This window comes from Chroicocephalus ridibundus, chromosome 12, assembly GCF_963924245.1.
Source record: "Chroicocephalus ridibundus chromosome 12, bChrRid1.1, whole genome shotgun sequence".
NCBI lineage: Eukaryota > Metazoa > Chordata > Aves > Charadriiformes > Laridae > Chroicocephalus > Chroicocephalus ridibundus.
In genome coordinates this window covers 10020367-10047179 of record NC_086295.1, presented here as the reverse complement: position 1 = coordinate 10047179, position 26813 = coordinate 10020367, and the positions used below count along the sequence as shown (strand labels likewise).

The following is a 26813-nucleotide window of genomic DNA, read 5'->3' as shown; positions in this document are numbered from 1 at the left end:
TCTCTAAAATGGATAATAGGGCTAAATAGCAATAGAGATTTTAACTTAAGACAGAATTTGTGCTTTATAATTCAATGGAAATATTTCTGCTATTTGCATTTACTTATACTGATGAGTTTATTGTAAAATAATATTATATTTTACATATATAGATTTTTACAAATATAAAATAAAAAAGATTTTAAAAAATTATATAAATTTCTAAAGTCATTACATTTTCAGCCTGATTTTCCCAAAGTACTTCATGCACCTAATGTATGTGCAATTAGCTACACTCTTTGCATACGTGCAATCATTCTACCTGCAGATGACCTCTTTATATTCCTAACTTACTGCTTGTGCATACAGGACACCTCCCTGCACACATAATCATAGCAAATCCATGAATGTATGAGGTACAAACTGCATATTAAACCCTACAAACTAGCAACTTTTAAATAAAAATCTGCTACTCTACTGGGATATAACTAACCAGGCTAAGGAAGACTAGACAGCATATCTCTTTAAGAGTAAAGACCTACAGTGTCATACAGCTTCTGAATAACGGATGCTCCTTATGACAACTCAATGCGATTGTCTGGATCTGGGCCACTGTTTTTTCCCGAACACCAGCAGCTTGCTATTTGCTATTCATCTGCATGGCCACTGGCCAGCTGGCTGCTTGTTGAACACACTCTGTTCAAGCACCAGACATCTGCTTGTCAGTGGCTGTTCAGAGTAAGACAGCAACCACACCTCCCAAAAGGATAATTTTTTTCACTGTTGCTTCCTTCTGACAGAGTATCATTCATAAACCAGACCCAGGATTAAAACTTGTGGGAATAAGCCCGGCTACAATTAACCTGCAAGTCAGCTGGCTTCGAAAGAAAGATGAAGTACAAACTGAGGAGACACTGACTTTCTGAATGTCCTTCTGAAGACACGTGAACTTGGAACAGGCATGGGATGTGCCACAGTCCACATCAACCAACCCCTGTTATATGGATTTTTGTGACCCTCTGTCTAGGTGAGCTGAGCAAATGTTAACAGTCACAGGCAGCTGCTGCCTGAGGGGACAATTCCCACAGGTGAGAGTCCGGGGCTGAGAGCTGCTCATCATTCAGGATCAGGAGAAAAAGTGCATGAGTAGTGCCCACTACGGCACTATGTTATCTATGGGCCACAATCGAGAAGCTGAACGCACACATCAGGCAAAGAGTTCCTGAACTGCAGCTCAAGTACCTTATCAGTACCGGAATTTGATCATAGTTTGGGTTGGAAGGGACCTTTAAATGTCATCTAGTCCAAGCCCCCTGCCATGAGCAGGGACATCTTCCACTACATCAGGTTGCTCAGAGCCCCATCCAACCCAGCCTTGAATGTTTCCAGGGATGGGGCATCTACCACCTCTCTGGGCAACCTGGGCCACTGTTTCACCACCCTCATTGTAAAAAATTTCTTCCTTCTATCTAGTCTAAATCTTTTAGTTTAAAACCATTACCCCTCATTCTATCGCAACAAGCCCTGCTAAAAAGTTTGCTCCCATCTTTCCTGTAGGCCCCCTTCAAGTACTGAAAGGCTGCAATATGGTTTCCCTGGAACCTTCTCTTTTCCAGGCTGAATAACCTCAACTCTCTCAGGAGACTGAACAACCCCAAATCTCTCAGCACCTCAGAGCTGCTCCACCCCTCTGATCATTTTTGTGGCCCTCCTCTGGACCCAAATCCAACAGGTCCATGTCTTTCCTGTGCTGAGGACTCCAGAGGTGGATGCAGTACACCAGGTGGGGTCTCACAAGAGCAGAGTAGAGGGGCAGAATCACCTCCCTCGACCTGCTGGCCACACTTTTTTGATGCAGCCCAGGATACAGTTGGCTTTCTGGGCTGCAAGCACACATTGTCGGCTCATGTCCAACTTTTCATCTGCCAGTACCCCCAAGTCCTTCTCAGCAGGGCTGTTCTCAATACCTTCATCCCCCAGCCTGTATTCATGCCGGGGTGCCCTGATCGAGGTGCAGGACCCTGCGCCTGGCCTTGTAGAACCTCATGAGGTTCACACGGGCCCATTTCTCATGCCTGTCCAGGTCCCTTTGGATGGCATCCCATCCCTCAGGTGTGTCAACTGCACCGCTCAGCTTGGTGTCATCCACAAACTTGCTGAGGATGCACTTGATGCCACTGTCTATGTCACTGATGAAGATATTGAACCATACTGGTCCCAATACTGGTCCCCTGAGGAACACCACTTGTCACTGATCGCCATCTGGACATTGAGCCGTTGACCACTACCCTCTGGATGCGATCATCCAACTAACTCCTTATCCACTGAACAGTCCACCCACCAAATCCATATCTCTCCAGTCTAGAGAGAAGGATGTTGCGGGGGACTGTGTCAAAGGTCTGGTGTTGATGTTCCAACAATTCTTTTCTTAACAACTTTTAAACACAGATCGGGAACTGCTTCTGGCATAGGCAGATCTAACAGCTCACAAAACAGATTTTAAAAAATTTGAGAAGAAAAAAAGACACTATTAATAGAAAGAACAATATTTGGCAACTCTGATTTTGAATAAAAACCCCAAAGACCCTTGTTGCACATGCATGAAGTTCAATGCTGTGTGCTGTCACCACCTGTGCATGACAATTTTTTTCCAGGTATACTAGGAAAAAGAGATCACAATCCCAAACTCAAACAGATTGTGTTAACCTTGAATAAACCCATGCAAGTAATAAATTTGTTCCCACGAATTGATGAACCTGGAGTATTATTCCGGCCTAGAGTCTGACAGGCCTAATGAATGCAATGCACTGTGAAGCAAAGCTGCATGTCTTAATTTTTGTCCCTAAAGAGTGTGACAGCAGGCATAGGGTCTCTAAACAGCCTACAGCTGCTGAGCCACACAGAACTACACACTGGATATCTTTCTAATATCACAAAGCAATTAAAAAAGTCCAAGAATGTAATGAGATGCATTAATGCAGGTTTTTCCAGAATGAGTTGCCAGCCCTCTGGTTCAGAGAAATGCAGATTTAGTTCTTTTCTGGAGCAATATTTTAAGACAAGGTTGAAAAGACAGAGTCATGGTCATAGATAGTTTGTCTTGGAAGATCAAGAAAAAGATTCCTTAGAAAATTGTGTGCTTCTGTTGTCTTAAAACACAACAGATTTGCAGGATATTCCACAGGCATCCAGCCAAAGAAAGGGCAGAAGGATTATCTGTCAGGCAACGGTTTACAGCAGAGGTTTAGATTAATAAAATTTTTGGCCAATCTATGTTGATTTTGAGCATGAGGTAGAGCATAGGATTGGTTACTTTGGTGACCATAAAACAAACAAGAATCAGGAATACTGAAATAATTTAATTCTAATATTAAAATTCTTTTCAAAATTCCTTCCCATTTGACTTTCTCAACTTGCTAATTTTAGTCTGTTCATTTCAGCTGTTTGCACTGGGCGAGTCATCCAGGAGTTATCTGTTGCCTACAGCAGTGACCAACAAATGAGTGTGGACATTAAAGTACTGCCTGTGTGCTGCCACAATTTACTATGAAACCCTGGACAAGTCATTTAGTTGTCTCTTATCTTCATAGGTGCTAAAAGGCTTTTAAAAAATAGACTTTAAATCTGCCTGTGCCTTATTTCAGTAAATGGAGGATCACACTGTGTTATCCACTCAAGGGTTTTGTATGGATAAACAAATGATTGTGGAATACTCAGATCCTATGATATTTGGGCCATCTATGTGCCTCAAAAAAACAAAGCAAATACATTCTATAGAGCTCTTAAAAAATACCAGGGAGAGAAATGAGTGCATGCTTCTTAAGGAAAAAATACAAAGCTACAAGTATAGCTTTCACTCAAATAAACATGTTTCTGATTCAACATCTTTGCTATCCCGAAACAATGTTACTTTCCCTCCCTCCTCAAATTTAAGTTGCTAATGAACCTGAGGTACGCTATCATCACACAGAGATGCTGCGGTTGTCCTATCACTTATCAAATATATTCAGCAAGTCACCCAAAGATGTCAAAACACTTAGCAATTTACGGAAACAGTTTATTACCACAGGAATTGTAGAAGATACCCAATTTTCTATTAGCTGCCTTTAAAATGAAACAGACCAAAAATGTTTTGTACTTTTCAAAGCATTGAAATATTCTTAGACATCAAAATCAAAATATTTATGAGTGTCAGGTCATACCTCTGCAGAAGACCCTCGTCGAACTGACTTCACCACGATTGCTTTGTTCTTTTCTTCCATGTCAAATCCGTAGTCATCCTCTTCTGGTAAGATCTTAAAAAGAGCACAAAGTAATGCTTCATAAATATGGAGTTAGCTGAAAAGCTGAAGGATGGAGATGTGAAATCGGACTTTTCATTGCAAGCCATGATTGACATAGACTTGTAGATCTTAAGGCTGAAAGGGACTATTAGGTCATTTGGTCTGATCTCCTACATAACATAAACCATAAAATTTAATCTAGTTATTTTTACATTGAGCCCTTATTATAGTAAAGCAGAATTTCCAGAGAGTTATGAACCATCTGATAAACTAGAATTGAGTTTAAAGGAAAAATAAAGCTATCTATAATCTAGCATGGGAAAAAAAGACTGGAGAAAAAAACTACTGAGTTACTTCCTTGATTCTGATGATTCCTGCACTATTTTAAAATACTGTCCTTTTGGTACTGAAGCCAACATCATCAGCCTATAAGTGTTGTCCTTTTACAGGAATTCACCTTAGAAAAAAATTAAAGGAATAGAATAAACCTTTCCTGCAGGAGCCATACAAACATGTTAAAATAATGCATGACATAATAGATCTGCAGGGAAAAAACCTTCATCAGATGATGTTCAGATTAAATGATGGAAAGGAAAGTAAAAAGACTGAAAAGCAAGTTTGCCATTCGTGCCTATTTCTAACAAAATACTTTCAGAAGCAATGCTATTTATGCATGTTTAATAAAAGGACATCTTAGAAGATTGGGTATATCACTGGTTAGATTTTTAGTGTTCCAAGTGTAATGAGTTTCATCCCAACATAACGTGTACTTTTATCACTTCACATTTGGGATTAAATAGAAAATTTCTAGGATAGCTTCCCCATCCAAACCTCATTTTAAATTTGAAGGGACTGTTCAGTTTCCTCTGTTGGATTTTGAAAGCATATGTGAAAAGATATTTAAAAATTTGGAGACTTTGATTTGCCAAACTTAAGAAGCCAGCAGATACACAAACTTACAAGATCTCTTGGGTACAGTTACCATTACTAGGCATGACGATCTTTTATATGCTATCATTTTTAATAACCTACCTTTCTCTGTTCATTAGTACTTCAAAAATGTATTGTTTGAAAGCAAAGCACCAAAATACTTTTAAGAAATCCCAAATGCATCAACATTAGGAATTTATCACCAAGTTATAAAGAAAGAAATCTTCCATTCTGTATACTGATGCTCCTGTACTGGGGACAGTCTCTTATGAAAAGGTAGACTAAGGATAATATTCAAATCGTAATGCTTGGAGAAAGCTATGATTCATCCTTTAATATAAAGTAGTAATACCTTGCAATTCCACAGCTGAACACCATTCATCCCTAAGGAGTCCAAAGCAATTAACTAACTTGCCATCTACAAGAATTACTTCTGTGCCCCTGAAATCCAATCAGTTTTTTTGAACATAAGGCAGCAGCTGTTTAATCTTGAAAGACAACCACGTTAAAAAATGAGACCATAGGAGAAATAAGCATGTTTAATCAAAATCAGAGGGCAAATGTTGTCAGAACACATTCAAAGAGAATTTTGGCAGAGACTGGGGAGGAGGAGAGTGGGGAGAAGAAAAGCCATGCAAAGAATGGTCTATTACACCTGTATGTGTTACATTTGTGAAGCATTTTTGGCTTGTGGGTATGATGCCCTTGTGGTACCTCTTCATTTCTGCACATTCCTGTACAAGGAGGATTACGGAGTCAGAAAATGCTTGTGGCATAGGGACGCTCAGTGTCTATGAAGGGAGATTCGACAGATTTCCAGAAGAAGGCGACAGAGATGTGAAGTAGCTTGATGCTCAGCTATGGGGTAGCTTTCAGCACTGCACCACGCTAATGTCATGAGAGCGTGACTTTAATGCACAGGGTTTACTGTCCGGTTTACCCACCACACTTGCAGATCCCTCAAACTGCATACATGCGAAGGGCCTTGGGTTGGGTACTAAGATTCTCCCACAGAAGGAGGTGAAGAAACTGGATCCATTTCACTCCAGGCAGCCTCCGCAGGCTGCTCCTACTGTTCATGCAGAAGCAGAAACTCTCAGCCTAAATTCCTTCAGACATCAGCAGCGGAAGACGCAGGACAGGCAGATCAAACACCATTTCCTAACTATGGCCCAGGATGCACATCCTTCTCTCGCAGCCTTCCCTACAGCTCTCCAGCATAAACTCTTCTCTGTTGGACACACGTGAAGAGTCTGGCTTGGTTAAGGATTTCTTAAGGAGCAGTGGCTTATCAGATAATGTCAAGCCTGAATGCTTCACAAAACTGATGAGGCTTCAGCTGCATTCCTTTGAAGAGAGCTATTTTCCTGCCACCTCATCTCCAGTCCAGTCTCCCCAGCCTTTCAAAAGTCCAAAGCTCTGGGGCACTAAAACAAAATTTGAAAAGACAAAATTTCTTTCCAATGAGAAGCTCCAGAATCTAAGCCAGCCCTACTGCTATTATCTTTAAAGGTATGTTTTGCCACATTAGAAGAATAGGCTTAATATACACAAAATGACTCAAAGTTTCTTCTGCTTTGTGAGCTTTGAAATTGGGCAGTGAAATGGAACTGTTCATTCTGAACAGTGAAAGATTTACAGCTGAAAGGATGTTTTTCACTTCAGAGTTCATTGTAATTTTTAGTACATGAATCCACTCAAAGGCCTTATCTGGCCACATACACCTGGATGATGGACGCCTCTTGTTACTGACTTGCCAGCCTGTCTCCTTGGGAGATCAGAAATCCCTAGAGGATGGGCGCTTATTAGTGGCTCTCTTCCCAGGGGTGTTTTAAATCAATGATTTAATTCTCAAGCTACCGTGGTACACTAGTATAATGAAGAACAAAGGGAAATCTCTTTTTTGCACTCTCTACTGAAATTTTGCAGAATTAGGTCATTTTGTATTAGCAAAACACACAAAAATTATTATCCTGGAATGATTAAAGATTCCAAAGGTTTTTATTAAGGACTAAGTATGGCTTTGAGTAATACAAATTACTATTTTTTTTATACATAGTTAGAATAGGAGAAATGTGCTTAATAGTTTTATAAGAATTTTAAAGTCGACGCTATGTTTATTGGATTAGCTGGTTTAAAACAGAGACGACATGAACTCAAATGATAATTCTACCTATTATCTAAAAACTTGATATCTGAAGTGCTGAATTATATGGACACTTTGATTTTCAAAGCTCATTCTAGATGTAACAGCAGTAGCAAAGCCCTGTGGGTAGATTAATTTAGCATCCTAATTTTCAAATGGCAAACTGAGGCATAGAGTGACTTAAGGTCTTGCTCAGGCCACACAGTGAGTTCATGTGAGAAGTTAGATTAAACCCCAGGTAGCCCTGACTTCTGTCCTCAAACCATTGGCTGTCGTTGACTATGCTACACTACTCAGGCGCCTGCATGAGTTGAATTCCAGGACACGCCACCACAGCCCTGGCTATGAACTCCAGTGGTACATGGCAACTACTCCCTCCTGCAACTACTGCAACACACTACTGAGAACAAGAAATATGGGATACCCCGGAGGAATGTAAGAAATATCACAGGTCTGGAAAGTTGATGAGGTGTAGACTTGCAGTCCAGATCTCCAATGCAGCACGGCAGTTTTGAGAAATGCTACATAAAATGTACAGAAGCACCATCTTTAGAAATCACTGGAAACGCTTTTCTTTTGAGGTCAGGTAAGTAATACACTAGAGTCTTATGGGGTCTCTAGTGTTGTGTGTGCATGAAGCTTCTTAGGCAACTTTGATGGAGGCCCATCCCTACAGGCAACTGTCCTTCTCTGACACTCAGCTCCAATTTACCAGCTTTATTTGTGTTGAGGTCGGCTTGGGCTAACAAGTAGAGGTGCTGATTACAAGTTAAACGCACATTGCAATAACCAAGTCACAATGCTTGGAGTCAATCCAAAATCCAAATTCTCTTCAACTATGCAAAGAATGTTGTATATTTTTTCAGTTTATCAAGATTTATGTCCTTCAATGAGAAACTATTGCACAAATAAATGAGTATTAAATTGTGTTTGAAATGCATTTTTTCAGACTGAAAGCACTTTTTTCCTCGGCATTTCTAATGATATATTTGCCAAAACTTCTGTTTTCTGTTTTCAAGGGCAAGCTCTCTAGTAACAGAGCAAACTTAGATGAAGGGGGTGGGGGAAGCTCTCCATTAAACAGATAGGCTTTCATGGCAATAGAAAAGCATGTTTCAAAAGCCAGTGCTGAGGAAATTCCACTAAACTTCTTATAGTGGGATGGGAAGGATCAATGCCCTATCATGAGTGTAAAGAGGCCAGTAGTGATGTTCCACAGACAGCAAGCCCTCAGGATCCCAGCTGCTCGTAATTGCTAAACACAGAATAAAACAGAAGTCAGGCCCAAATTTTTTTGGGGATAAGTGTCACGCATTTACTGTACTATTTGTGGGTTCTTCACAGGCATTCAAGGGACTGCTAATTTATTTGTGAAAATGAGAGCAACTCATAACTTTAGCATGACTGCTACTCATTTGACAAAAATCTGTGCCCTCTAAGTAGGAAATTTCTTACTCAGCGTGTGTTGTTCATTTCAGATTGTTTACTTTTTGAGATGGGACTGTATTTTGACAGAGGCTGACTGATGCATTTCAGAATGACAATAATAGCATTATTAAAAATATTCCTATTGCAAATATTTCAGTTACCAAATTATGGAGTGACTGGAAGAACCAATTACAGATAATGATTAATCACTAGTAAATAGTCCATGTGCAAGGTCTGCTTGTTTGTTCTGTCTCTTTAGTGAATACTAATAAATAATTATTACATTAATAGAAAACTGAATCAAAGAACTTTAAATCCCTCATTTCGCAGCTAATATACTACCACTGATTTTTGGCATTTTAAAAGAAGTGCTTTCAACCAACAGAAAAAAGTGGAAGAGACATACCAGTCAATCTGTTTCCTCAAACTGTCTTGTCCTCATAAGGTGGAAAATTAAAAATACCTGAACAGTGGCAGTTCCCACCAATTTGCAAGAAACTGATTTCTCAGTGCTGCAAATCACAATAAAAAAACACCACAAAGTGTATCACCTTTTAACTGCTTCCCTTTATGCAACAATTCTCCATGAGGATAATCATATTAACCTGACACACCAGTCTCATAGAGGAATAATTTTAAGGGACCATGGTGCTTTAAATATTACTTCTGGCCATTCAGACAAACACAGACTGGTCTCCTGGGAGACAAGACAACAGTGGGACAGTGAAGTTTGTGTGAACCACAGGAAAAGTTTTCCCATATAATAGACCTCTGGATCTTTTCCAGCAATTCTGCTTTTGTAGTTTCTGACCCAAGTTTTTATCCTGCTCCTGTATTCTGCCAGTGTTCAAATGCAGCAAAAGATGGGCCCGGAGCCACCGGCACTAAACAAGGATCTCAGAAGAAAGAGTTTGCACCAATCCAACTACCAAATCCAAACAGCGTTAGAATAATCCCAGTGCAGTAAAGACTGTGATGGCATTTAGCGAGGTGGGAATCTGGAGGTAATAGTAACATTGCAAAAGCGTGAACATAAAGAATGGTATTTTTTTGAAAATTGTTTCCATAAACAAAATAAAGACGATACTTAATCTAGTAATGCAGGGCATATTCATATCACTTAGACAATGATGTCCTGAAATATCTGTGATGCATCCGTGATGCAATAACTTGCATCTGAACCTACCTCACATATAAGGGTGTTTAAACTGTGTTTAAAACTTAAAACTGTGTTTAACCTTGATGGCAGATCTCTCCCAAGATAGCAGCACCCATTACTTCCTCCTCCACCACAAGAATCCAAAGCTCCCAGGTAGTGCAGGATGGTCATGTGCTAAAGCAGGGACCCTGCAACTTACAGACTTCCCCTGCTACTAGAATAAGCTCTGTGGTCTGCCCAGCTAGAAAAGTCAGAGCTACAGAAGTTGGAGCTCTACAGCAAAGCAGCTCAAGAATTAGTGTTTATGCAGTGAATAAAAGCCTAGCTACAGGTGCAATTCCCCATTTCAACTCTATTATAATTTTCCTTCTCATTCTCCTCTAGTATAAAACAATACCAGTTTCATGAAAACATCAAGGTTTACAGTAACATATTTCTTACCAGAAGACTCTTTCCCAGGATGTTTTCCACAAGCTTGAAGTCATTACGTAATTGTTTGTTCTTGGAACTGGTGCCTTCCATCTCCTCATCAGCATAAAAGCGGAAATATAAGGATTCATCCTTAAATTCACTTTTCTCCAGGACTGGAAACAATACATATGAAATATATACAGGCATTTACACAAAGAAAGAAAGAAAGAGAGAAACAAAAAAGAAAGTTAAAGGAAATCCTAAACGTTTCCTCAGTCTTTATAAACAAAGACCAGATGCATCCCTGTCAGTCACCTATTTATTCCATATTTTTAAACTACTACTGTATTTTAGGGATATACTTTTCTTCACAGTGCACAGTAGCTGATGATACAATGTTTGACCTCCCTGGCATGTAAAATGCATCTAAAACGCAGAAGATCCTCTTGGAAGAAAGATGCTACTCACTACCTTATGCTCCATTCCTATGTCAAAATTCATATGGTAAAACTATAAAAGGAGCAAAGAGGGGTAAAATAGCTGTTTAAAGTTAAGTGATGGCTAAAGGCAAGAGATGGTTAAATAGTCTAAGGCTTTTCAACCTAAAAAGGAATTGAGAGGGAAGAGAGATCTACAAAATTGTGGAAGGCATGACAAAGTTCTTGACCATGTTTTCAAATATGGGACCTTCAAATAAAAACAGCAAGTGACAATTTCAAAACCTGAGGAACAACTTCTTCATTCAGCATGTACTTATGCAAAGGAGCTCCTTGCCAAAGGATGCTATGAATGTCCAAAGTTTACACGGGCTCAAGAAAGATCAAATACTTTAAAGAAAAGCAATTATTCTTACATTCTTATCAAGTACTATGCAAATTCTCTATTAGTTATTTACAATAATCTGCTCTCAAAGACACTATTCAAAATATAGGGAGCAAATGTTATTTATGACTAAAACTGGATGTTTCCCTGGACAAACTGTTTTAACTCTTAGGACTTTATATGTGCTATTTGATACCGATACAGATGTGGGTTTTTTCACTTTCCCAGTTTAGCAGTGGCATCATTGAGGATGGATGATGTCTAACTTGGCAATTTGGCACTTCAGATGTTGAAGCTTCAGAGATTCAGCACTGAGGAGTGTCCTTGTTGTCCAAGTGGCAAGTACTAGGCAATTTTACTTTGTACCTGACATTTCTCAGTGATATTTCAGGACAGTACTTGGCTATGGATTGGTCTGAAGGCTCTGAAAGAGATGCAGTGAAAAAACATTCCCCTTCTAGCTCGTCTAATTGTTTCAGGGCTCATTGTAACTATTAGCAAGGGGATTCACTTGGGAAGGTAGTAGGCTTAGACATTTTGTGGAAGCTCAAGGACTTCTAAAATAGAAGGACCTGCTGGCATGCCTGCAATTGTATACATGTCAGCATGTATGGCACAGCCTACAGAAAAGGGATTTTCAGACAGTCAGCTAATTTGACTGAAGTAAGAGCTCCTTTAATTGGCTGTGGGAAGTAATATTGATGCATTACCATGATGCATGAAGCCGTTATTGCAGAGTCCAACACCCAGTGCGACAGCTTCCTCCCGAGTCTGACAGTCTCCCTAGAAACAAGAGGATAAATATTACATCTCAGACGACTTCCTAAGATAAATTATTCCCCTTCCCTACCACGTAGCTTGTGGCTTTGAAATTAGCAGGATGCTCTTTGCAGGTAACAACAGCAAGAAATTAAAATAGCCACCCCATTGCCCAAACCCCATTCATTCCTATATATAGCATCTCTTGCCGCCTACAGGAACTGGGAGGACAAAGACCAGGATTCTGGAAAGTAGCTGTTTAACCCACAAAGGGACATAATATTATCTCAATGTAAAGACTTTTTTATTTGTAATCATAGTGTTAGACTTCAGGACCCATTAGCCACCGAGGATAAAGCTCATTCTTAGAGGAAAACCTGAGTAAACCCAGTGTATGTGAACTCCAAAGGTCAGACTGGTTAAAACTGCAGTGGCATTCTTTTCTTAGAGAGCAGACCTAAGAACAAAGGCTTCAGTTTCTCAGTACCTGAAGCCTTGAGTGTAGTATTTCAAAACAGGTACCAAAGGTGACTTGGAAGTTTACCTGAAATGGCAGCATTAAGTTTTGCACCTACAATTCAGTTAAATACAAGAAATGCCTAGTCTTCTCTACATGGCTGCGAATTAGCAGACACAAGTTTAAAAACATGCTGGTTGTACTTTATAAGCAGACACATAAGTTCTAAATAGTGCTAGTAAAAATCAGCAGGCTCTATTGGTCTTACCCAGAAGAAAAATATTGTTAACACTGGTCACTCGATGCAAGATTACCTGCTTCCCAGTCTGCACTTTTTTGTTCACCATTTCTAAACTAAAATCATGATGCAAGCTGATTGTCAGAAAGCAAAATAAATATATCCTAGCATTTTTGTGTAACGGGTAGTTATCAGATCAGACACCATCCCAAGATTTTCAAGGACAGATGCCTAAAGTGAAACTGAAAGGTAGATATTTGAGCAGTTAAATAAATGCACTACTCTGCAAAAAGCTGAGTGTCCGTTAGCTCCCACTAAAATCTCTTGTTAGCTAGTATGGACAAAGTATGACTGGTTGCTAAAAAATGGCTCAATCTAGTATGAAAACTCCAAGCAAGCCCCCATAAAAATTACTATTTGTAAGGATCTATGAGCAAAGATTGATTTAGCCACACCAACAGGAATTCATCTAAGTCATAAACAGTGATTTACACGTTTAACAATGTTCCCCTTTAACTGAGCACAGCAGAAATTTCCCTCACCTTTGCATCTGTATACATGTACATATGCACACATATACACAACATAAATTACAGAGTCTTCTGTTTCTCCATATCTGACTTTAGTACGTTCTGGTTCAATCTTAATGTAAAGTTCAGTAAACAGGCAAACTAACAGCCAGATTAACCTACCAGAATGAAGAAAAATGGGGAAGGAAATGTGCTACCTTTTCCAGGCTGAGAGCCGATGTTTTACCTTGCTATCTGAGTCTTTCTACTGCCTTCAGCTCTATGATTAACTATTATATTGGCCAGATTAGCCTGATTACATCTCTTTTCTTTGGCCAAAGCAGACTTTTTTTCCCCTCAGCTTTCCATGAATAAGACCCCATTAAATCACATGTAACTGATATGACAACCTCAGTACTAATATCTTTGCTCTCCTCTGTGCTCTTAACAGGAAAACAATTGACTACTCATTCTCATCCAGTTATTTGGCACAGAAAAACCTTATATCAATCTTATTAATGTAGGAGGATGCCAAATGCAATTGCAGGAAACATTTCTGAAGGACAACATCCCTGGTTGTCAGAGGCCTGATTCTCATTCAAACTACCCTCCCTTTATGTTATTTTGTCAGTGTATGACTTAATGTGATTGTGAATCAGACCATCATTTAAGACAAAAACAGAATGTACATTTGACTGTATGATGGTGAGTTACGTGGCACACTCCCTTTAGGTTGCTTTAGATTTTCAAAGCTGATTTTTTCATTTCCCAAGCTACAGGGTCTTCTGTGTAATTACAAGGTAAATGTGGGGCAACTACAATTTCTAAAGACTGTGGTGTAGTAGCTGGTGTAAAACTCTAGATTCATTTTTCAATAAAATTGTACCACACCTATACGAGATTAAATGAGAACATCATTGCTTTAAATGTCTTCAGAAAATCACAAGAAATAGAAGAGATCCCCGAGAACAGCCAGTTCACCACTCCCAAGGCTAACAAAGGACTTTCTTCCTCTTGATGCTGCCAAATAATGTTTTCACCAAAGGAACAATAACAGAAAGCATAAAAATTTAAGTTCAAAGAATCATAATACATTTAATTATGTTCTCTGGATAAATGTGTCCTATTTAATTTTAAATGGAACTGAAAAATTAAGCTACTTGTCAAAGACAGCAATATCTTAAAATTTTCTTACCTGTGCAATAAGCCAATCCACTAGTTTACTTGCAGGGATTACTGATTTGTAGGTCTTTAGGTGATAGTCACGGTCTCTAATTAAGAAAGAGAATTCAGTGAAAATCAAGACAAAAAGGTAAACATTTCTTTTACACTCTAAACCTACATATTCTACTGTGATCTGATATTATGAAGTTGAGGAAAGAAGAATTATAGATGGGGAAAAAAAAAGAGACTCTCAGCCACAAATAAATAAGACAAAGAATAGGAAGCAGATATCATTTTTCTCTAGAAGAAAGGACTAGTTTTTAAACTTTTTCCAGCAACTTGAATTAGGAAGATATTTCAGATCAATACAGAGCAGTGTTATTTCAAATTTCTCTAGATATTGTTTCAAGCCACCTTCAGAGAGCCCATACTCCTACCGGAGGCAGCCAAGACATTCTTTTCACAGATACACTGAGCTGCTTCTTTAACTCACTTTAGAATATTGCTACCATCAGTCCTGCTGAAAATCATATTCTTCTGGCTGGAAGTCATCTTCTAGTTTCCATCCATTCACGCCCAGTTTACATTTATTGGCTCAGTGCCAGCCCCATCTATAAGCTTAAATAGTTCTTCTCTAGTGTTTACCCATCAATGTACTCATAGACAGTGACCCTACATATTTCCTCTGTGCCCCCTTTTTCTTATGCTCACCGAATTAAGCACCTTTTAACCTACTCTGTCAGGAGAGGTTTTCCTGATTCTCTGCAACTGTTCAGATTTTACTTCCTTTAGCAAAATCTCACAGAGCAGCCAGATACAAATCGAGTACACAGTGTTCTTTTATGGCATTAGATAATTTCAGCCATTGTAAATAAAAAAAGAAGTGTTGTATTTAGGTCTTGTAACACAACTTGCACCATCTCACACACAGCCCTTGTAGAGAGCAGCTCTGTTCTTGAAATAAGGAAAAGAAACCCTATTGTAACTTGCTGCATTTAGCAGTTTTCTTCCATTCCTCTTCTCAGAGCCATGGAGATAATTGATGTTTTTAGTCTTTCATAAAATACTTCTAAAGAATTTTGATACAAATATAAGAGAACTATGTGGCTCAGGACATTGGGCTCTAACACCTTTCACCTCCAGGTCACTGGATTTTATCCATCTCATGAGAGAATGAAAAGCTCTTTCCATTTTAAGGCTGTTTACTGGCCCGTGTGAAATAAGTTTGGTGGTCTTGATCCAGTTCCTAGTTCCACATTACAAAAGCCATTACCACAATTAATTTGCATTAATTGGCTCCCTCTCGTTGAGAGTCTCAGTAGAGAGGCCAAATGCTGAATGGCTATGAAGAATTAATTCCTCTCTCACCCTTGGAGGTGGTCCTTCTATTTCAAGCTTGAGGTCCACTGGCATGACTGTGGAAGGAAACTTTCACAGCCGCTGTGACTGTTTTACAGTCCGGATGTATCTATGCAGCAGCTCAAGAGAAGACTTTATTCTTGAGTTCTGTCAAATCAATCTCTTTCATTAGCACCACACCATTTGATATTTACTTTTTTCTAAAAACTTAAAATGAAGCCATAATCTAAAATTCATCCTACTCATGTTTTCCTTTTACTAATCATCTACAGATACAAATATGTTGTGACTGGCTTTTGTAAATAAATGCAGCAGAAATGCCTGTGTATTTGCAGAATCAGGGTGTGAGAAATTAGAAAGGGAAGCAGGATTTTCAGAACTTGGAAAAAAAAAAACCCAAAACCCCAAACATGACAGCATTTCCAGAAATATGTGTCCTCAGAACAAAAGCTTTCCTCATAGTGTTTACACACATTTTTTGACTTGTCTTCCAGTAATGTGCTAAACCCAGCACAAAACTGTGGGAGTCTTCTGGGCAGTTTTTCCTTCTCACACTCTTATCTTGAGAAAATGTGCTTTTGAAATGTCAGAACAATAAAGCAAAGCATTAAAATATTGAGTGCTAATGAGTAGGAGTTTCCAGACTGTGAGAAGCAACTCCCAACATTTTAATACAGATGCTGACATAGAGCTAGAGTTTTGAATAAGCTGGCATCAGGATCTTGGTCCAAGGCCAAGTTTTTCACTGCTTGTAGTTAAATGCTTGTCAGGATGAATAGTTCAACATTAGTTCACTGACTTTTCCCCCCATTTCAATCTGGCCTGAATAAGAGTAGAGCATGAATCATAGAAAGTTACCCAGAACCATGAGCTGAAGGTGAATAGTCAAATATAGACGTCTAAACATTGAAATTTTGGCAGAACCTTGCTGCCTCACAGAAACTAGAGGAATATAATGTTCCTCACAGTGTTTAGCCCGTCTATGCTCTGAAGTATTGCCCATCACATGTGTAAGTGGGAGCAAGTTCTTCCACCCTCACATCTTCCCCGAACTCGATCAGAGACATATTCAGAACCTTCTCTACATCTAAGATTTTTCAAAATGTTTAACTTTTTATGTATCACCTCCCAAAGTAGCATGCTTTGTTTCCAGTGGGGTATATCAGTTCGTCCTCAAAGTATGTCAGTGTCAGAGCTTACTTAGGGAAAATTATAAAGGCAAAGGCTACACAAACTCTCAGGTTTCCAGGGAAGCCAACCAAGCAAAATTATGTTTGAAAGTCGGCAACAAAATTGTTGAATTTTGAACTTTATGATTCCTCCAGATCCTCTTGGCATATGCACTTCCCACTCCAAGCAGTTTTGTCAATTTTCTAGAAGGAAGGTTGCACCCGAAAGGTAGGCCTCATCAACCTTGCTAGCATGATTGCAGGGATCAGCAGTCTGAAGATGCCAGATAAAGCAGCGGTCCAAAAACATAGCAGAAAGTACTAGGCTTTGCACAACTGACTTGGCTAAAAGCAAGCTCCTTTAGGCTAACATCAGGCTCGTCAGAGGCAAAAAACCATGATAAGACGACATTAAAGGACGACAGCCTAGGAGATTCAGTTTTCCAACAGGGAGATAAAAGGAAGAGTGTGCAGGAAAGAGAATGGCAGGGAAAAAGAGCCTGAACATACCGAGAGCATTAAATCTACCCAGAAGGATCATAAAACTTCTGAGAGTCTGCTATTTTTCACCGGTCATACACAGTTCAGATTCACGCTGTCACTACCACAGATTAATCCTGATATTAGAAGATTCTCCAGCTGGGATTTTATTACAAAAATAGCCCAATGATAAAACACCACAAGACAGGCCTATGGTAGTTATTTTGTCCTTGTTGATTCCCTAAAGCATAAGACTACATCCCTTTCAGTTTGTGGGCACCCTGAGGTCAGTGAAATTTTTTCAGCTTCACTTACCATTACTCCTACTCTGCATGTGAATTGCCATCTTATGGGGGGAAATCTGTATATGCAAATACACACATGCATATACGTAACCATTTTGCATACCAAGGGCTGCATCACGCTTTCCGGCTCTCTCTCTATTCTTTAGGCTAACTCAAATCTGTACTATTGTAGAACGGCTATTCTGGGGGGAAAAACAAAGATCTAATTAGGCAAATTTATGACTGATGGACTGTAACTATCTTTGCTGCTCTTTTTGGTATGACAATAGTATTTCTCAGAGAAACATCTGTTGTACAACTCAGGGACAAGAGGTCAGCTTTGCTGAATTTGGGACTCCATCCATGCCCACCACAGGTTTTTTTCTTCCTCATCAGTTTTCTGTATGTAAAAATGAAGTTCTCCTAAGTGAAAATGCCTAATTTTCAATCGGAAACACCTAAACAGAACACCTAAACGGCTCAGGGTGGTTTCCATTATAGGTCAGAAATGTTCATCTGGTGTCACAGTAAGGCAACAACATTTAAAGTCATCTCCTGAGATCTGGGAAGAGAGTTAACTCACACTTGCAGATTGTCTCAATTCTTTAGCATTTATTTATACAGAGCTAAGTTCTGAAGATTCCACCCAAGATTTACAGGGTTTTTTTTAAATTACAGCTTCAGGTTTTATTCCACTTCCAACTGTTTTGTTTGTTTAGGGTGCCTTGAATGAAAGAATCCTAGCATCGCTTGGAATCTGTTTACATCACTTTAGCATCTGTTTACATTTTCTATAACCCAAATAATACAGCAGCTACAGTCACACCACATAATCTGCCCTGAATCAGTAGTGACTTATTAATCACACCCACTTTAACTCACAGAAAAGGCCACAGTACACAAATAAACTTGTATGATGCCCACAGCTCTCGTGAACTGCTAGAGGAAGCAAATGGCAGGAAGACTGTAACAGTAGCCTTTCACTCTCCCAGAACCCAGTTCCAACATCCTCCAGCATAAGTACAACTAACTACAGATCTAAACTGTGGAGACAGAAGGGTAGCAAAAGAGCCAAGAAAATGCAGAAAACTACTGTTTGTAATCAGAAAGATGAAAGATTTCAATAGTAACATGTCATCCTTTTAACAAAGCCAGATAATATACACAAGGAGATCATGAAGGTGAACTTACTTTACCACTGGAATATATAGGCAGTGTAGTCGGCAGTAGAGCCTCACACCCTGAAGAAGGAAAGATGCATGGTATTAGCAGTTTTTTCCTTTTCAAAAAAACACTGACTAGCTAAAGCTAGCAAAACTGGACACTGATGTCTCAACTCAGCTGAAATTATCTATTGATTAACTGTTTTTCCAAACAGTTCCCTTACTCTCTCTGTCAAACATTCTTTCTTCTTTCCCTGCTTCCAGAAGCCAAAAAAACCTATTCTTTTATCTCTAATCACGTCCATTCCAACATTTTCTCCATTAATCCTTCCTCACAATTAACCCATGAACTGATGTCCATAAGAAGAAATCCAATTTATTAAAAGGTATATGGGCAGATATAGGATCAACAGAACTCATCTGATGTACAATTATCAGGAACAGCAGTTAAATATTGATCTCTTCTATCTCCCTGAACCATAATGCCCAGATTTGCAACAGACATGCTGTATTACAGCTTACTGTTTTCTTTTAAGACCTTTTGTTACTATATTAGGATTGTAATCAGCAGTCTTGGGTGCAGTCACAACTTTATTGTTATTTATTGCTAAGCTCTGCTTCCTCTCCCTTGAGCAAATGTCTGCTATGGCATTAGTATGGATAGCTTAATACAACAAAGATAAACAGCACTAGGGATCTCCTGCATAACAGGTCAGTGACATTTACAGGTTGAGCAAACTCTTTTGATGGTTCTTACGCAAATCACCAAGTTCCAAATAAGAATGATAATACAAACCTTAGACATGATGTCTTCCAGTTCACTTCTTGGCTTGTACGTTCCATCATCATAGCGAAATCTGTACATCACCTGCTCATTCTTAAACTGGTGCTTATCTGAAACTAAAACACCAGTATGATAATTAAAATTAGTCTTTTCTCCCCTGCCATGTTCTTCATAGGCCAGTTGGTACATCTACACCTAAGTATTTGCTGAATATCTATCATTTTCTGAAGAGAGGACTCAGCTTTTCAAATGTCCCCTTATTGTGTATATACGTGCTTATGTGCACTTCTGAAGAGCTCCACCAAACAAAGCAGTTTTCTAAAATACTGCAGCTCCAATAAAATTGAAATTGCTTCCTTTTACACCAGATTCAATTTATGTAAGAACTGAGAGAAAATATGGATTTACACTATTTAAGATGCATCTTAGCCTGAGTTTGATTAACCCAAGAAAACTGATTGTGCTGGATGACTAAAGACAATTAAATTGAGTTAGGCAGACTCAGAAGTACCAGGACTCAGTTTGAGATTTAGTCTGGCCCTTGCAGAGTGGGCAGGGTAATTGTTTAGACGGCAGAGACCAGAAATTCTTAAGACCTTCCCTCATTACATAGGACATCCGGGTTTTAATTAAGATTCCTGCTATTGCTGATATTTTTTCTTAATTTCACAGACTAAAACAAAATTTGCAGGATCTGGTGTACATCCTTTAGTATACAGTGGAATCTCTAAGCTGCATAAGCTATTGACTTCTTTGAGGGTCTGCATGCTCCGGATTTTGTATTTCTAAATCCAATTGAGAATGGAGTCTGCAGAAATGTCTTTTTTGTCAGGTTCAGCAGACCGGGTTCTGATCACTTCTGCTCTGTGACAGGTACCAGAACTTCCACATCAGCAGTCCCAGATAAAATAGCCAGAATTAAAGGAGATACAGAGGAAACTGAGTGATAAAACACACAGAGCTAAGCACTTAGCACAGAGCTCAGCATTTAGCAATCTTGTATGGCCCTGCTTCTCAGGCAGGCTGAGAGATCAGCAGTTCTCACCTGACAGTAATGCTACGCCAAGTGAAAACAAAAGATAAAAGATATTGCCTAATGTAGAACAGGGATGAGGCCTTCGTTATGGTGCTTAAGTTTTAAGTTCTCGCTACGTTAGGAGACACATAATGGGATACTTTCACGTTTAATGATTTATCAAAATCCCAAGGGATATTTCCTTAAGTAAATGCAGCATTGCAAACACCTTCCGATGTCTATCAATAACCATCCTTGGAGACACTAGTATCAGGAACTCTATTAAAACCAAACCAGATGCATCTTACTCAGGGCATTTGAATAAGGGAAGCAGTAGATAGAAGAGCACAACTTTCTTTGAGCTGTAAATTTGTGTTTGGAGAAAAAGGGCACTGCTGAAAGTGTCAAAGTATGAAGTTATGGTAAGGTAAACAGTCATCATGAAATAACAAGTCTCAGGACAGCTTTTTGCACCAACAGTGCAAGTGTACACATTCAGAATGTAGGCAAGTGAGGGTGTGAGCACAAAAGAGCATTCTTCATCCAAAGGGGGATCCCCACGCATCAGAGCCAGAGTGTTTCAGTTCCCCGAAGCCACCGTTAGGGTCAAGTATTCAAAAGCATTCAGCATTTTTGAGCTTATGCTCAAAGCCCTTCAAAGTCTGAATATGCCTGCAAGTATGTCTTGGTACCTGGGGGTGGAAGTGCATGAAGGAATATGGTACTGCTCATATTAGATTTCTCTGTGTTAATTAAGTAAGACAACAGACATCATTTCTTAACAGTGTTATTGTCACCTGAAAGACAAGTTTGTGGAGATGAGTTACCAAGAGATTAAAGCACGACTTGCCTAATTAAATGTCTCCCCTATTTAAATTGGTTTCCAAGAGATTGTATGGAAATGTATACCACTGGTGACTTAAGACCTATATACCGCATGCCTTTGATGTGCACTGTGCAGCTAACCTCACCTGAATGTTGAAATTGGGGCATTTGCTGTTTAACTAGCATAACACTGTGTTTCTCTGTCTGCATAACATAACACGACAGGACAGCAGGACAAATCTGGATTTAAAGGATGTAATCTGGAGAGACTCCTTATTTTAGTAGAAACGCAGACAGCACAGAAAATTTTTAAACAAGCATCTTGTGCTACTTTGGTCACGCAGCACTTTTGTATGCACTATCCTACTCTTTTAAAATACCCCTCATCACAACACTTCAAGGTCATCTCCTGGGTGTGACGAAGAAGTATGGTGCATTGCTATTTTAAAGAGAGACATTCTTGCCAAATGACCTGGAAAGAACAAATCCCACAACAAACCCTCCATCATCTCTTTTCTTTATGACAAGAGGTCTCATTAGAAAGAATGACCTATTGTCTGGAGCCCCTCACTCAGTTTGTACCTGTGCCCCATTCTAAAAGAGCACTGCTCAACTATCATCTGTATTGCTTACGTCTCATATAGAAAGCTATATTTATTGATCACTACAGATTTTCAAACACACATAGTAGAAAGGAATATACACCCGATATAGTCCACAACAAAAATGTTGTAGAGAAATCAAGTAATTGCAGGTATAAACACTGTCAGGATACCAAACAAGTCCTGTTTTCATGACATAAATTTGCCTGCTCATTAATCCCAGAAGTCATTAAACATTTTGAGGATTGGATGGGTATGGTACAGGAAAGCATTTGAGCATAATGTAAACAGTTCTTCACATTTCACTCCCTTATTTCCAGGGCATTACTGAAATCTGACATCTCTTTATGGCATGGAGCACTCACCATGATGAATGATTCCATTTTCCAACAGTGCCTGTCCTAGGTTGACCCCTTCCTCTGGTTTGCTTATCTCTCCAATCTCTGTGAGCCACGATACAAACTCACTGCAAAGGGAAGCAGAACAGAAACAATTAGCTTTTTCGCTCTGAATATAAGCAGACATATGACTCTGCAAGACATCAGTCAACCACAGGAGACTTTCTCCTTAAAGCAAGTGCAAAAACTGTTGTAAGTGATGATACCTTTACTAGGTGGTTCCATTTCCTACATTTCTGGAGGAAACGCTCTGGAGAAGATCCAGATCTCCTATCCGTGACTTTTCTCACCATTCCCCTTAGTTCATAATAATTACCATGCACAGAAAAGGAATGAAAACCTGGCTGAAAGATGCTGTGAATCCTTATTTTGTTGAGCAATCCAGACATGCAAGCGAGAAAAGGAAAGCAAGATTAACTGATGACCTTAAAAACAACAAGCTGGACAGTAGCAAAAACAGCTACTTCTATCCAAGCTATCCCTCCAAGCAGTGTTCATGGTCTGACTTAGTTACACATGCTCACCTTTCTTCACCGGGTCTGATTTCTGCCCCCCTGCCAGTGGTGTAATTGCATTGGCTTTAATGGAATCACAGCAGGACTTGGGACAGAAGATTTAACCTACTGAATTCAAGCACAGAGCAAAACACTAACAGGTTAATTTAAGGTAATTTACTGGAGTTGATGCCTGGCAGATACATAAATGATGCTTCTAATTTATAGGCAAAAGGTGCTAAGACTGTGTACTCATGCAGCACAAAACAAAATCTCTATGGTGAGGAGCAAAGCTGAGCATATGGGCAGAATAAAAGCCTACAATGGATAGATATGTAGTACGTTACTCAATTAGAAACAGTAAGTACAGAAAAACAAACAGAATCACAGAATGGTAGGGGAGATCATCTGGATCATCTAGATCTGGAGATCATCTAGTCCAATCCCCCTGCCAAAGCAGGGTCACCTAGAGTAGGTTGCACAGGAACATATCCAGGTGGGTTTTGAGTATCTCCAGAGAAGGAGACTCCACAACCGCCCTGGGCAGCTTCTTCCAGTGCTCTGAGACCCTCAAAGTAAAGAAGTTTTTCCTCACGTTCAGATGGATCTTCCTGTGTTCCAGTTAGTGCCCACTGCCCCTTGTCTTGTCACCGGACACCACTGAGAAGAGCCTGGCCCCATCCTCTTGACTCCTGCCCTCTAGAGATTGATAAGCATTGATAAAATCCTCTCTCAGTCTTCTCTTCTCTGGACTAAATGGGCCTGGGTCTCTCAGCCTTTCTTCTTAAGAGAGATGCTCCAGTCCCCTGATCATCTTCATAACCCTCCACTGGACTCTTTCCAGTAGTTCCTTGTCTTTCTCAAACTGGGGAGCCCAGAACTGGACACAATACTCCAGATGTGGCCTCACTAGGGCAGAGTAGAAGGGGAGGATAACCTCCCTTGACCTGCTGACCACACTCTTTTTAATGCACCCCAGGATGCCATTGGCCTTGGCCACAAGGGCACATTGCTTCCTCATGATCAACTTGTCCACCAGGACTCCTGCATTGGTATACAGGCATTTCAGAGGGATAACTGAGCGTGCAGGTTTCCCTGGAGGGGTGAGAGGATCGACCATAGCAATACACATCCTTGAGGTGGATGGCTTACTTGATTCTCATCTTGGGAGATAAGAACATTTGTTCTATGTTGTAAGGAACATTTGTCTCTGCTCTGGTTGGCCTGGCTTATTCCCCTGATGGATGCGATGGCATAAGCATTGCCATTTTCAACCTCCCCCTGAGCCCTTCAGTTTAAAGCCCACCTCACCAAGTTGGCCAGCCTGCTGCCAAAGATTCCCTTCCCTCTTCTAGGCAGGTGGATTCCATCCCTCCCTAACAGGTTATAGTCAAGAAAGAAAGTCCCATTGTCACAGAAGTCAAAATCGTTGCGACGGCACCAGCCATGTAGTCAGAAGTTGATATGCATTTTACATCTTTTTCTGGATGCCTCCTTTCCTCCAACTGGTAAAATGGAGGAAAAGATAACTTGGGCACCAATATTTTTCACTTGTACCCCCAGGGCTCTGTAGTCTTCCTTAATTCTGCCCAGGTTCTAGCTTGCAGTGTCATTCATACCCACATGAAAGAGTAACAGTGGATAGTAGTCTGTGTTCTTGACAAGTTATGGCACCCTCTCAGCAATGTCTCGGATCTTAGCTCCTGGAAGGCAGCATACCTCTTGTGACTCCCTGTCAGGTTGGCAGATGGGTGCCTTGGTGCTCTTTAACAGAGAGTCACCCACTGCTAGCACTCATTGTTTCTTTTTGCGGTATCCACAGTGTGCTGCTGGTACAGTTTCCCCTTGCAGATCTTGCTTGTGGGTGTCTATAGCTGTTAAAGCTTCATATCTGTTTATGGTTATGATGCTGGAGAGTGAAGACTGAAGCAGAGTCCTGCTTTTGTGCATCACCAGGGTCCAAGGTGCCTTATTCTCAGTGGTGCCCGCTACAGGAACACGGTTATGGAACCACCTATCTATGTCTGTCTTGGCTTCTCTAATACCACGCAGCCTTTTAACTATTTCCTGGACATTGCAAACCTCATGAATACAGCACTGCCAAAGCCTTAGGAGGGTCATTTGTTTGCTAGGTTAATTAGCAATTGTACTAGAAATGTGTTAAATCCATAAAGAAGAAGAAAAGGAATATATAAAAGTGAAGCAACATATGGGAAATCTGAGTTCAATAAGCCACTTGGGTGCTTGCCAACGTGCAGAGGGTTGCTGCTTATCACAACCAGTATCCATGCCTCCACTCGTGGGCTCTAAACGAAGTATTTTTAGTCTCTTCATGTTTATCAGAGCTGACTCATCTAAGCTGAAGGTAGTATTTGCATTTTGCCTTTAAAATAACAACAACAACTTCAATACTGAAAACTTTGGTGTGTTGAGGGACTACTCTGTAGCTGTCATAGTGTAGAAAAAGCAGCAGAATCTATTCAGCTGTGCCAGGGGAATCCCATGGAAACCAGCACAGTTTTGTAAAACTGCTATAACCAGAGTACTGTAGTGACGAGTCACACTCTCTCTCTTCTAAGGAAAGCTCATTCTCAATTTCCCATTGATTCTGAACTGTTTTATTTATTTATTTATTTAAAAGTACTTAAAAGATGAAACAATATAAACTGCAGAGGGAGAAATAAGAATGATCCTCCACACCCATTACTGAGAATACAGGGGACACACATGCTGGCCAATGACTGTAATCACGTTAAGTACCCAGGGTAGATGTCCAGTTGCTATACATTTTTCTGTCAAGTGCAATGGGTCTATGGCAGTTTACAGCACAAACAGTTGCCCTAAACTTCATCAGAACACTGTTATCCTGTTAGCTTTCCTGCTTCTTTTATTTGGAATGTGTCCGTGAATTTATTTGGATTTTAAATGTAAGGCAGTCTTAAAGTTTGAAATTGAGAGATGAAAAAGGAAAATAACTGAACAGTACTCTCACAGCCTTGAAGCTTCAGAACTATGGGATGGTTTTCTTAAGAGCTACTTTAAGACTTCTGTGGCATTTGATTTATAAGTAAAATCAGTAACCATTTGTTCTGGAGGCTTTAAAAGCATTGAAAAGTGCATGATCCAGAAATATTCCAGGAAGTTTTTTAAGCGTATGCTGACTGTTGCTTAAAAAGCATCAACTCAAAAAGTGGATGACAAAGTTTGGTTTGTTTCTTCATCTCATCCTAAGCAGTTCTTCTCAGTATAACTGAGAGTATCCTCACTCCCCAGTGCAGCACGCTCAGTTCTCATCTGGCATGCAAGTCAGGACATCATCTCCCAAGTACACCTCTGAAATTAAGGGCCTTAGAACAGCTGGGTTTCTCCTCAAGAAATACAAAGGAAAATCCAACCCGTCCAGGTTTGTGCAATCTGCTCAGATACATTTGGAACCTCCTGAGGTTAATAGATCCTCTCTATTACAAGCTCAATACAGTTCAAGGTTTTGCAATCAATTAAGTGCAGTGCTGAAAAGAAGCATGGCAAGCACATCATTTACATATATTGGCACCAACACACATCTTTCCCTTTCACATGCCTAAATGCCCGTACAACCAAGGAGTGGTTAGGAAAACGGATTTGCACTCAAGCAAGTCAGTTGCTGAAGTTAAGTTCAATAAACAGCCTTATAAATAAATGCATGTGATATTTCTGAAGATATTAGGATTAGTTCATTTTTTTTTTCCTGCAACTACATTTTATCTCTTGAATTACTAGATACTATCTGATATCCAAAGGCCAAGAGAAAAATTATTAGTGTTGCTCTCAGCTGCATGTAGCAGAAAACCACTAAGTACATCTCAGCACAGTTATCAGTGACTCCCTTAGGCAGGAATATCTGAAAAAATGAATAGGTCGCAGCCAAAATGCATTGTTCAGGCAAAGCCCCGGGAATGACATGAAAAGTATGTGA

General features: G+C 39.8%; 1 protein-coding gene and 1 long non-coding RNA gene across 4 annotated transcripts in view; one reads left to right on the top strand and one right to left on the bottom strand.

Moving 5' to 3' along the window:
* The window catches only part of LOC134522240 (uncharacterized), a 167088-nt gene extending 164464 nt beyond the window's left edge, over positions 1-2624 (top strand). Inside the window, exons 7-8 of the long non-coding RNA XR_010072983.1 lie at positions 780-1006; positions 1596-2624. This is a non-coding gene — a long non-coding RNA (uncharacterized LOC134522240). The remainder of the gene's footprint in view (positions 1-779; positions 1007-1595) is intronic.
* Positions 1-26813, bottom strand: part of PREX1 (phosphatidylinositol-3,4,5-trisphosphate dependent Rac exchange factor 1) — a 165680-nt gene that overhangs the window by 28049 nt on the left and 110818 nt on the right. For all 3 annotated transcript variants that reach the window (XM_063349670.1, XM_063349671.1, XM_063349672.1), the window contains exons 11-17: positions 22332-22432; positions 19537-19640; positions 18769-18818; positions 14317-14392; positions 11869-11941; positions 10367-10509; positions 4182-4274 (exon numbers count right to left, since the gene is read on the bottom strand). In XM_063349670.1, coding sequence (XP_063205740.1) covers positions 4182-4274; positions 10367-10509; positions 11869-11941; positions 14317-14392; positions 18769-18818; positions 19537-19640; positions 22332-22432 — 640 coding nt within the window. The remainder of the gene's footprint in view (positions 1-4181; positions 4275-10366; positions 10510-11868; positions 11942-14316; positions 14393-18768; positions 18819-19536; positions 19641-22331; positions 22433-26813) is intronic.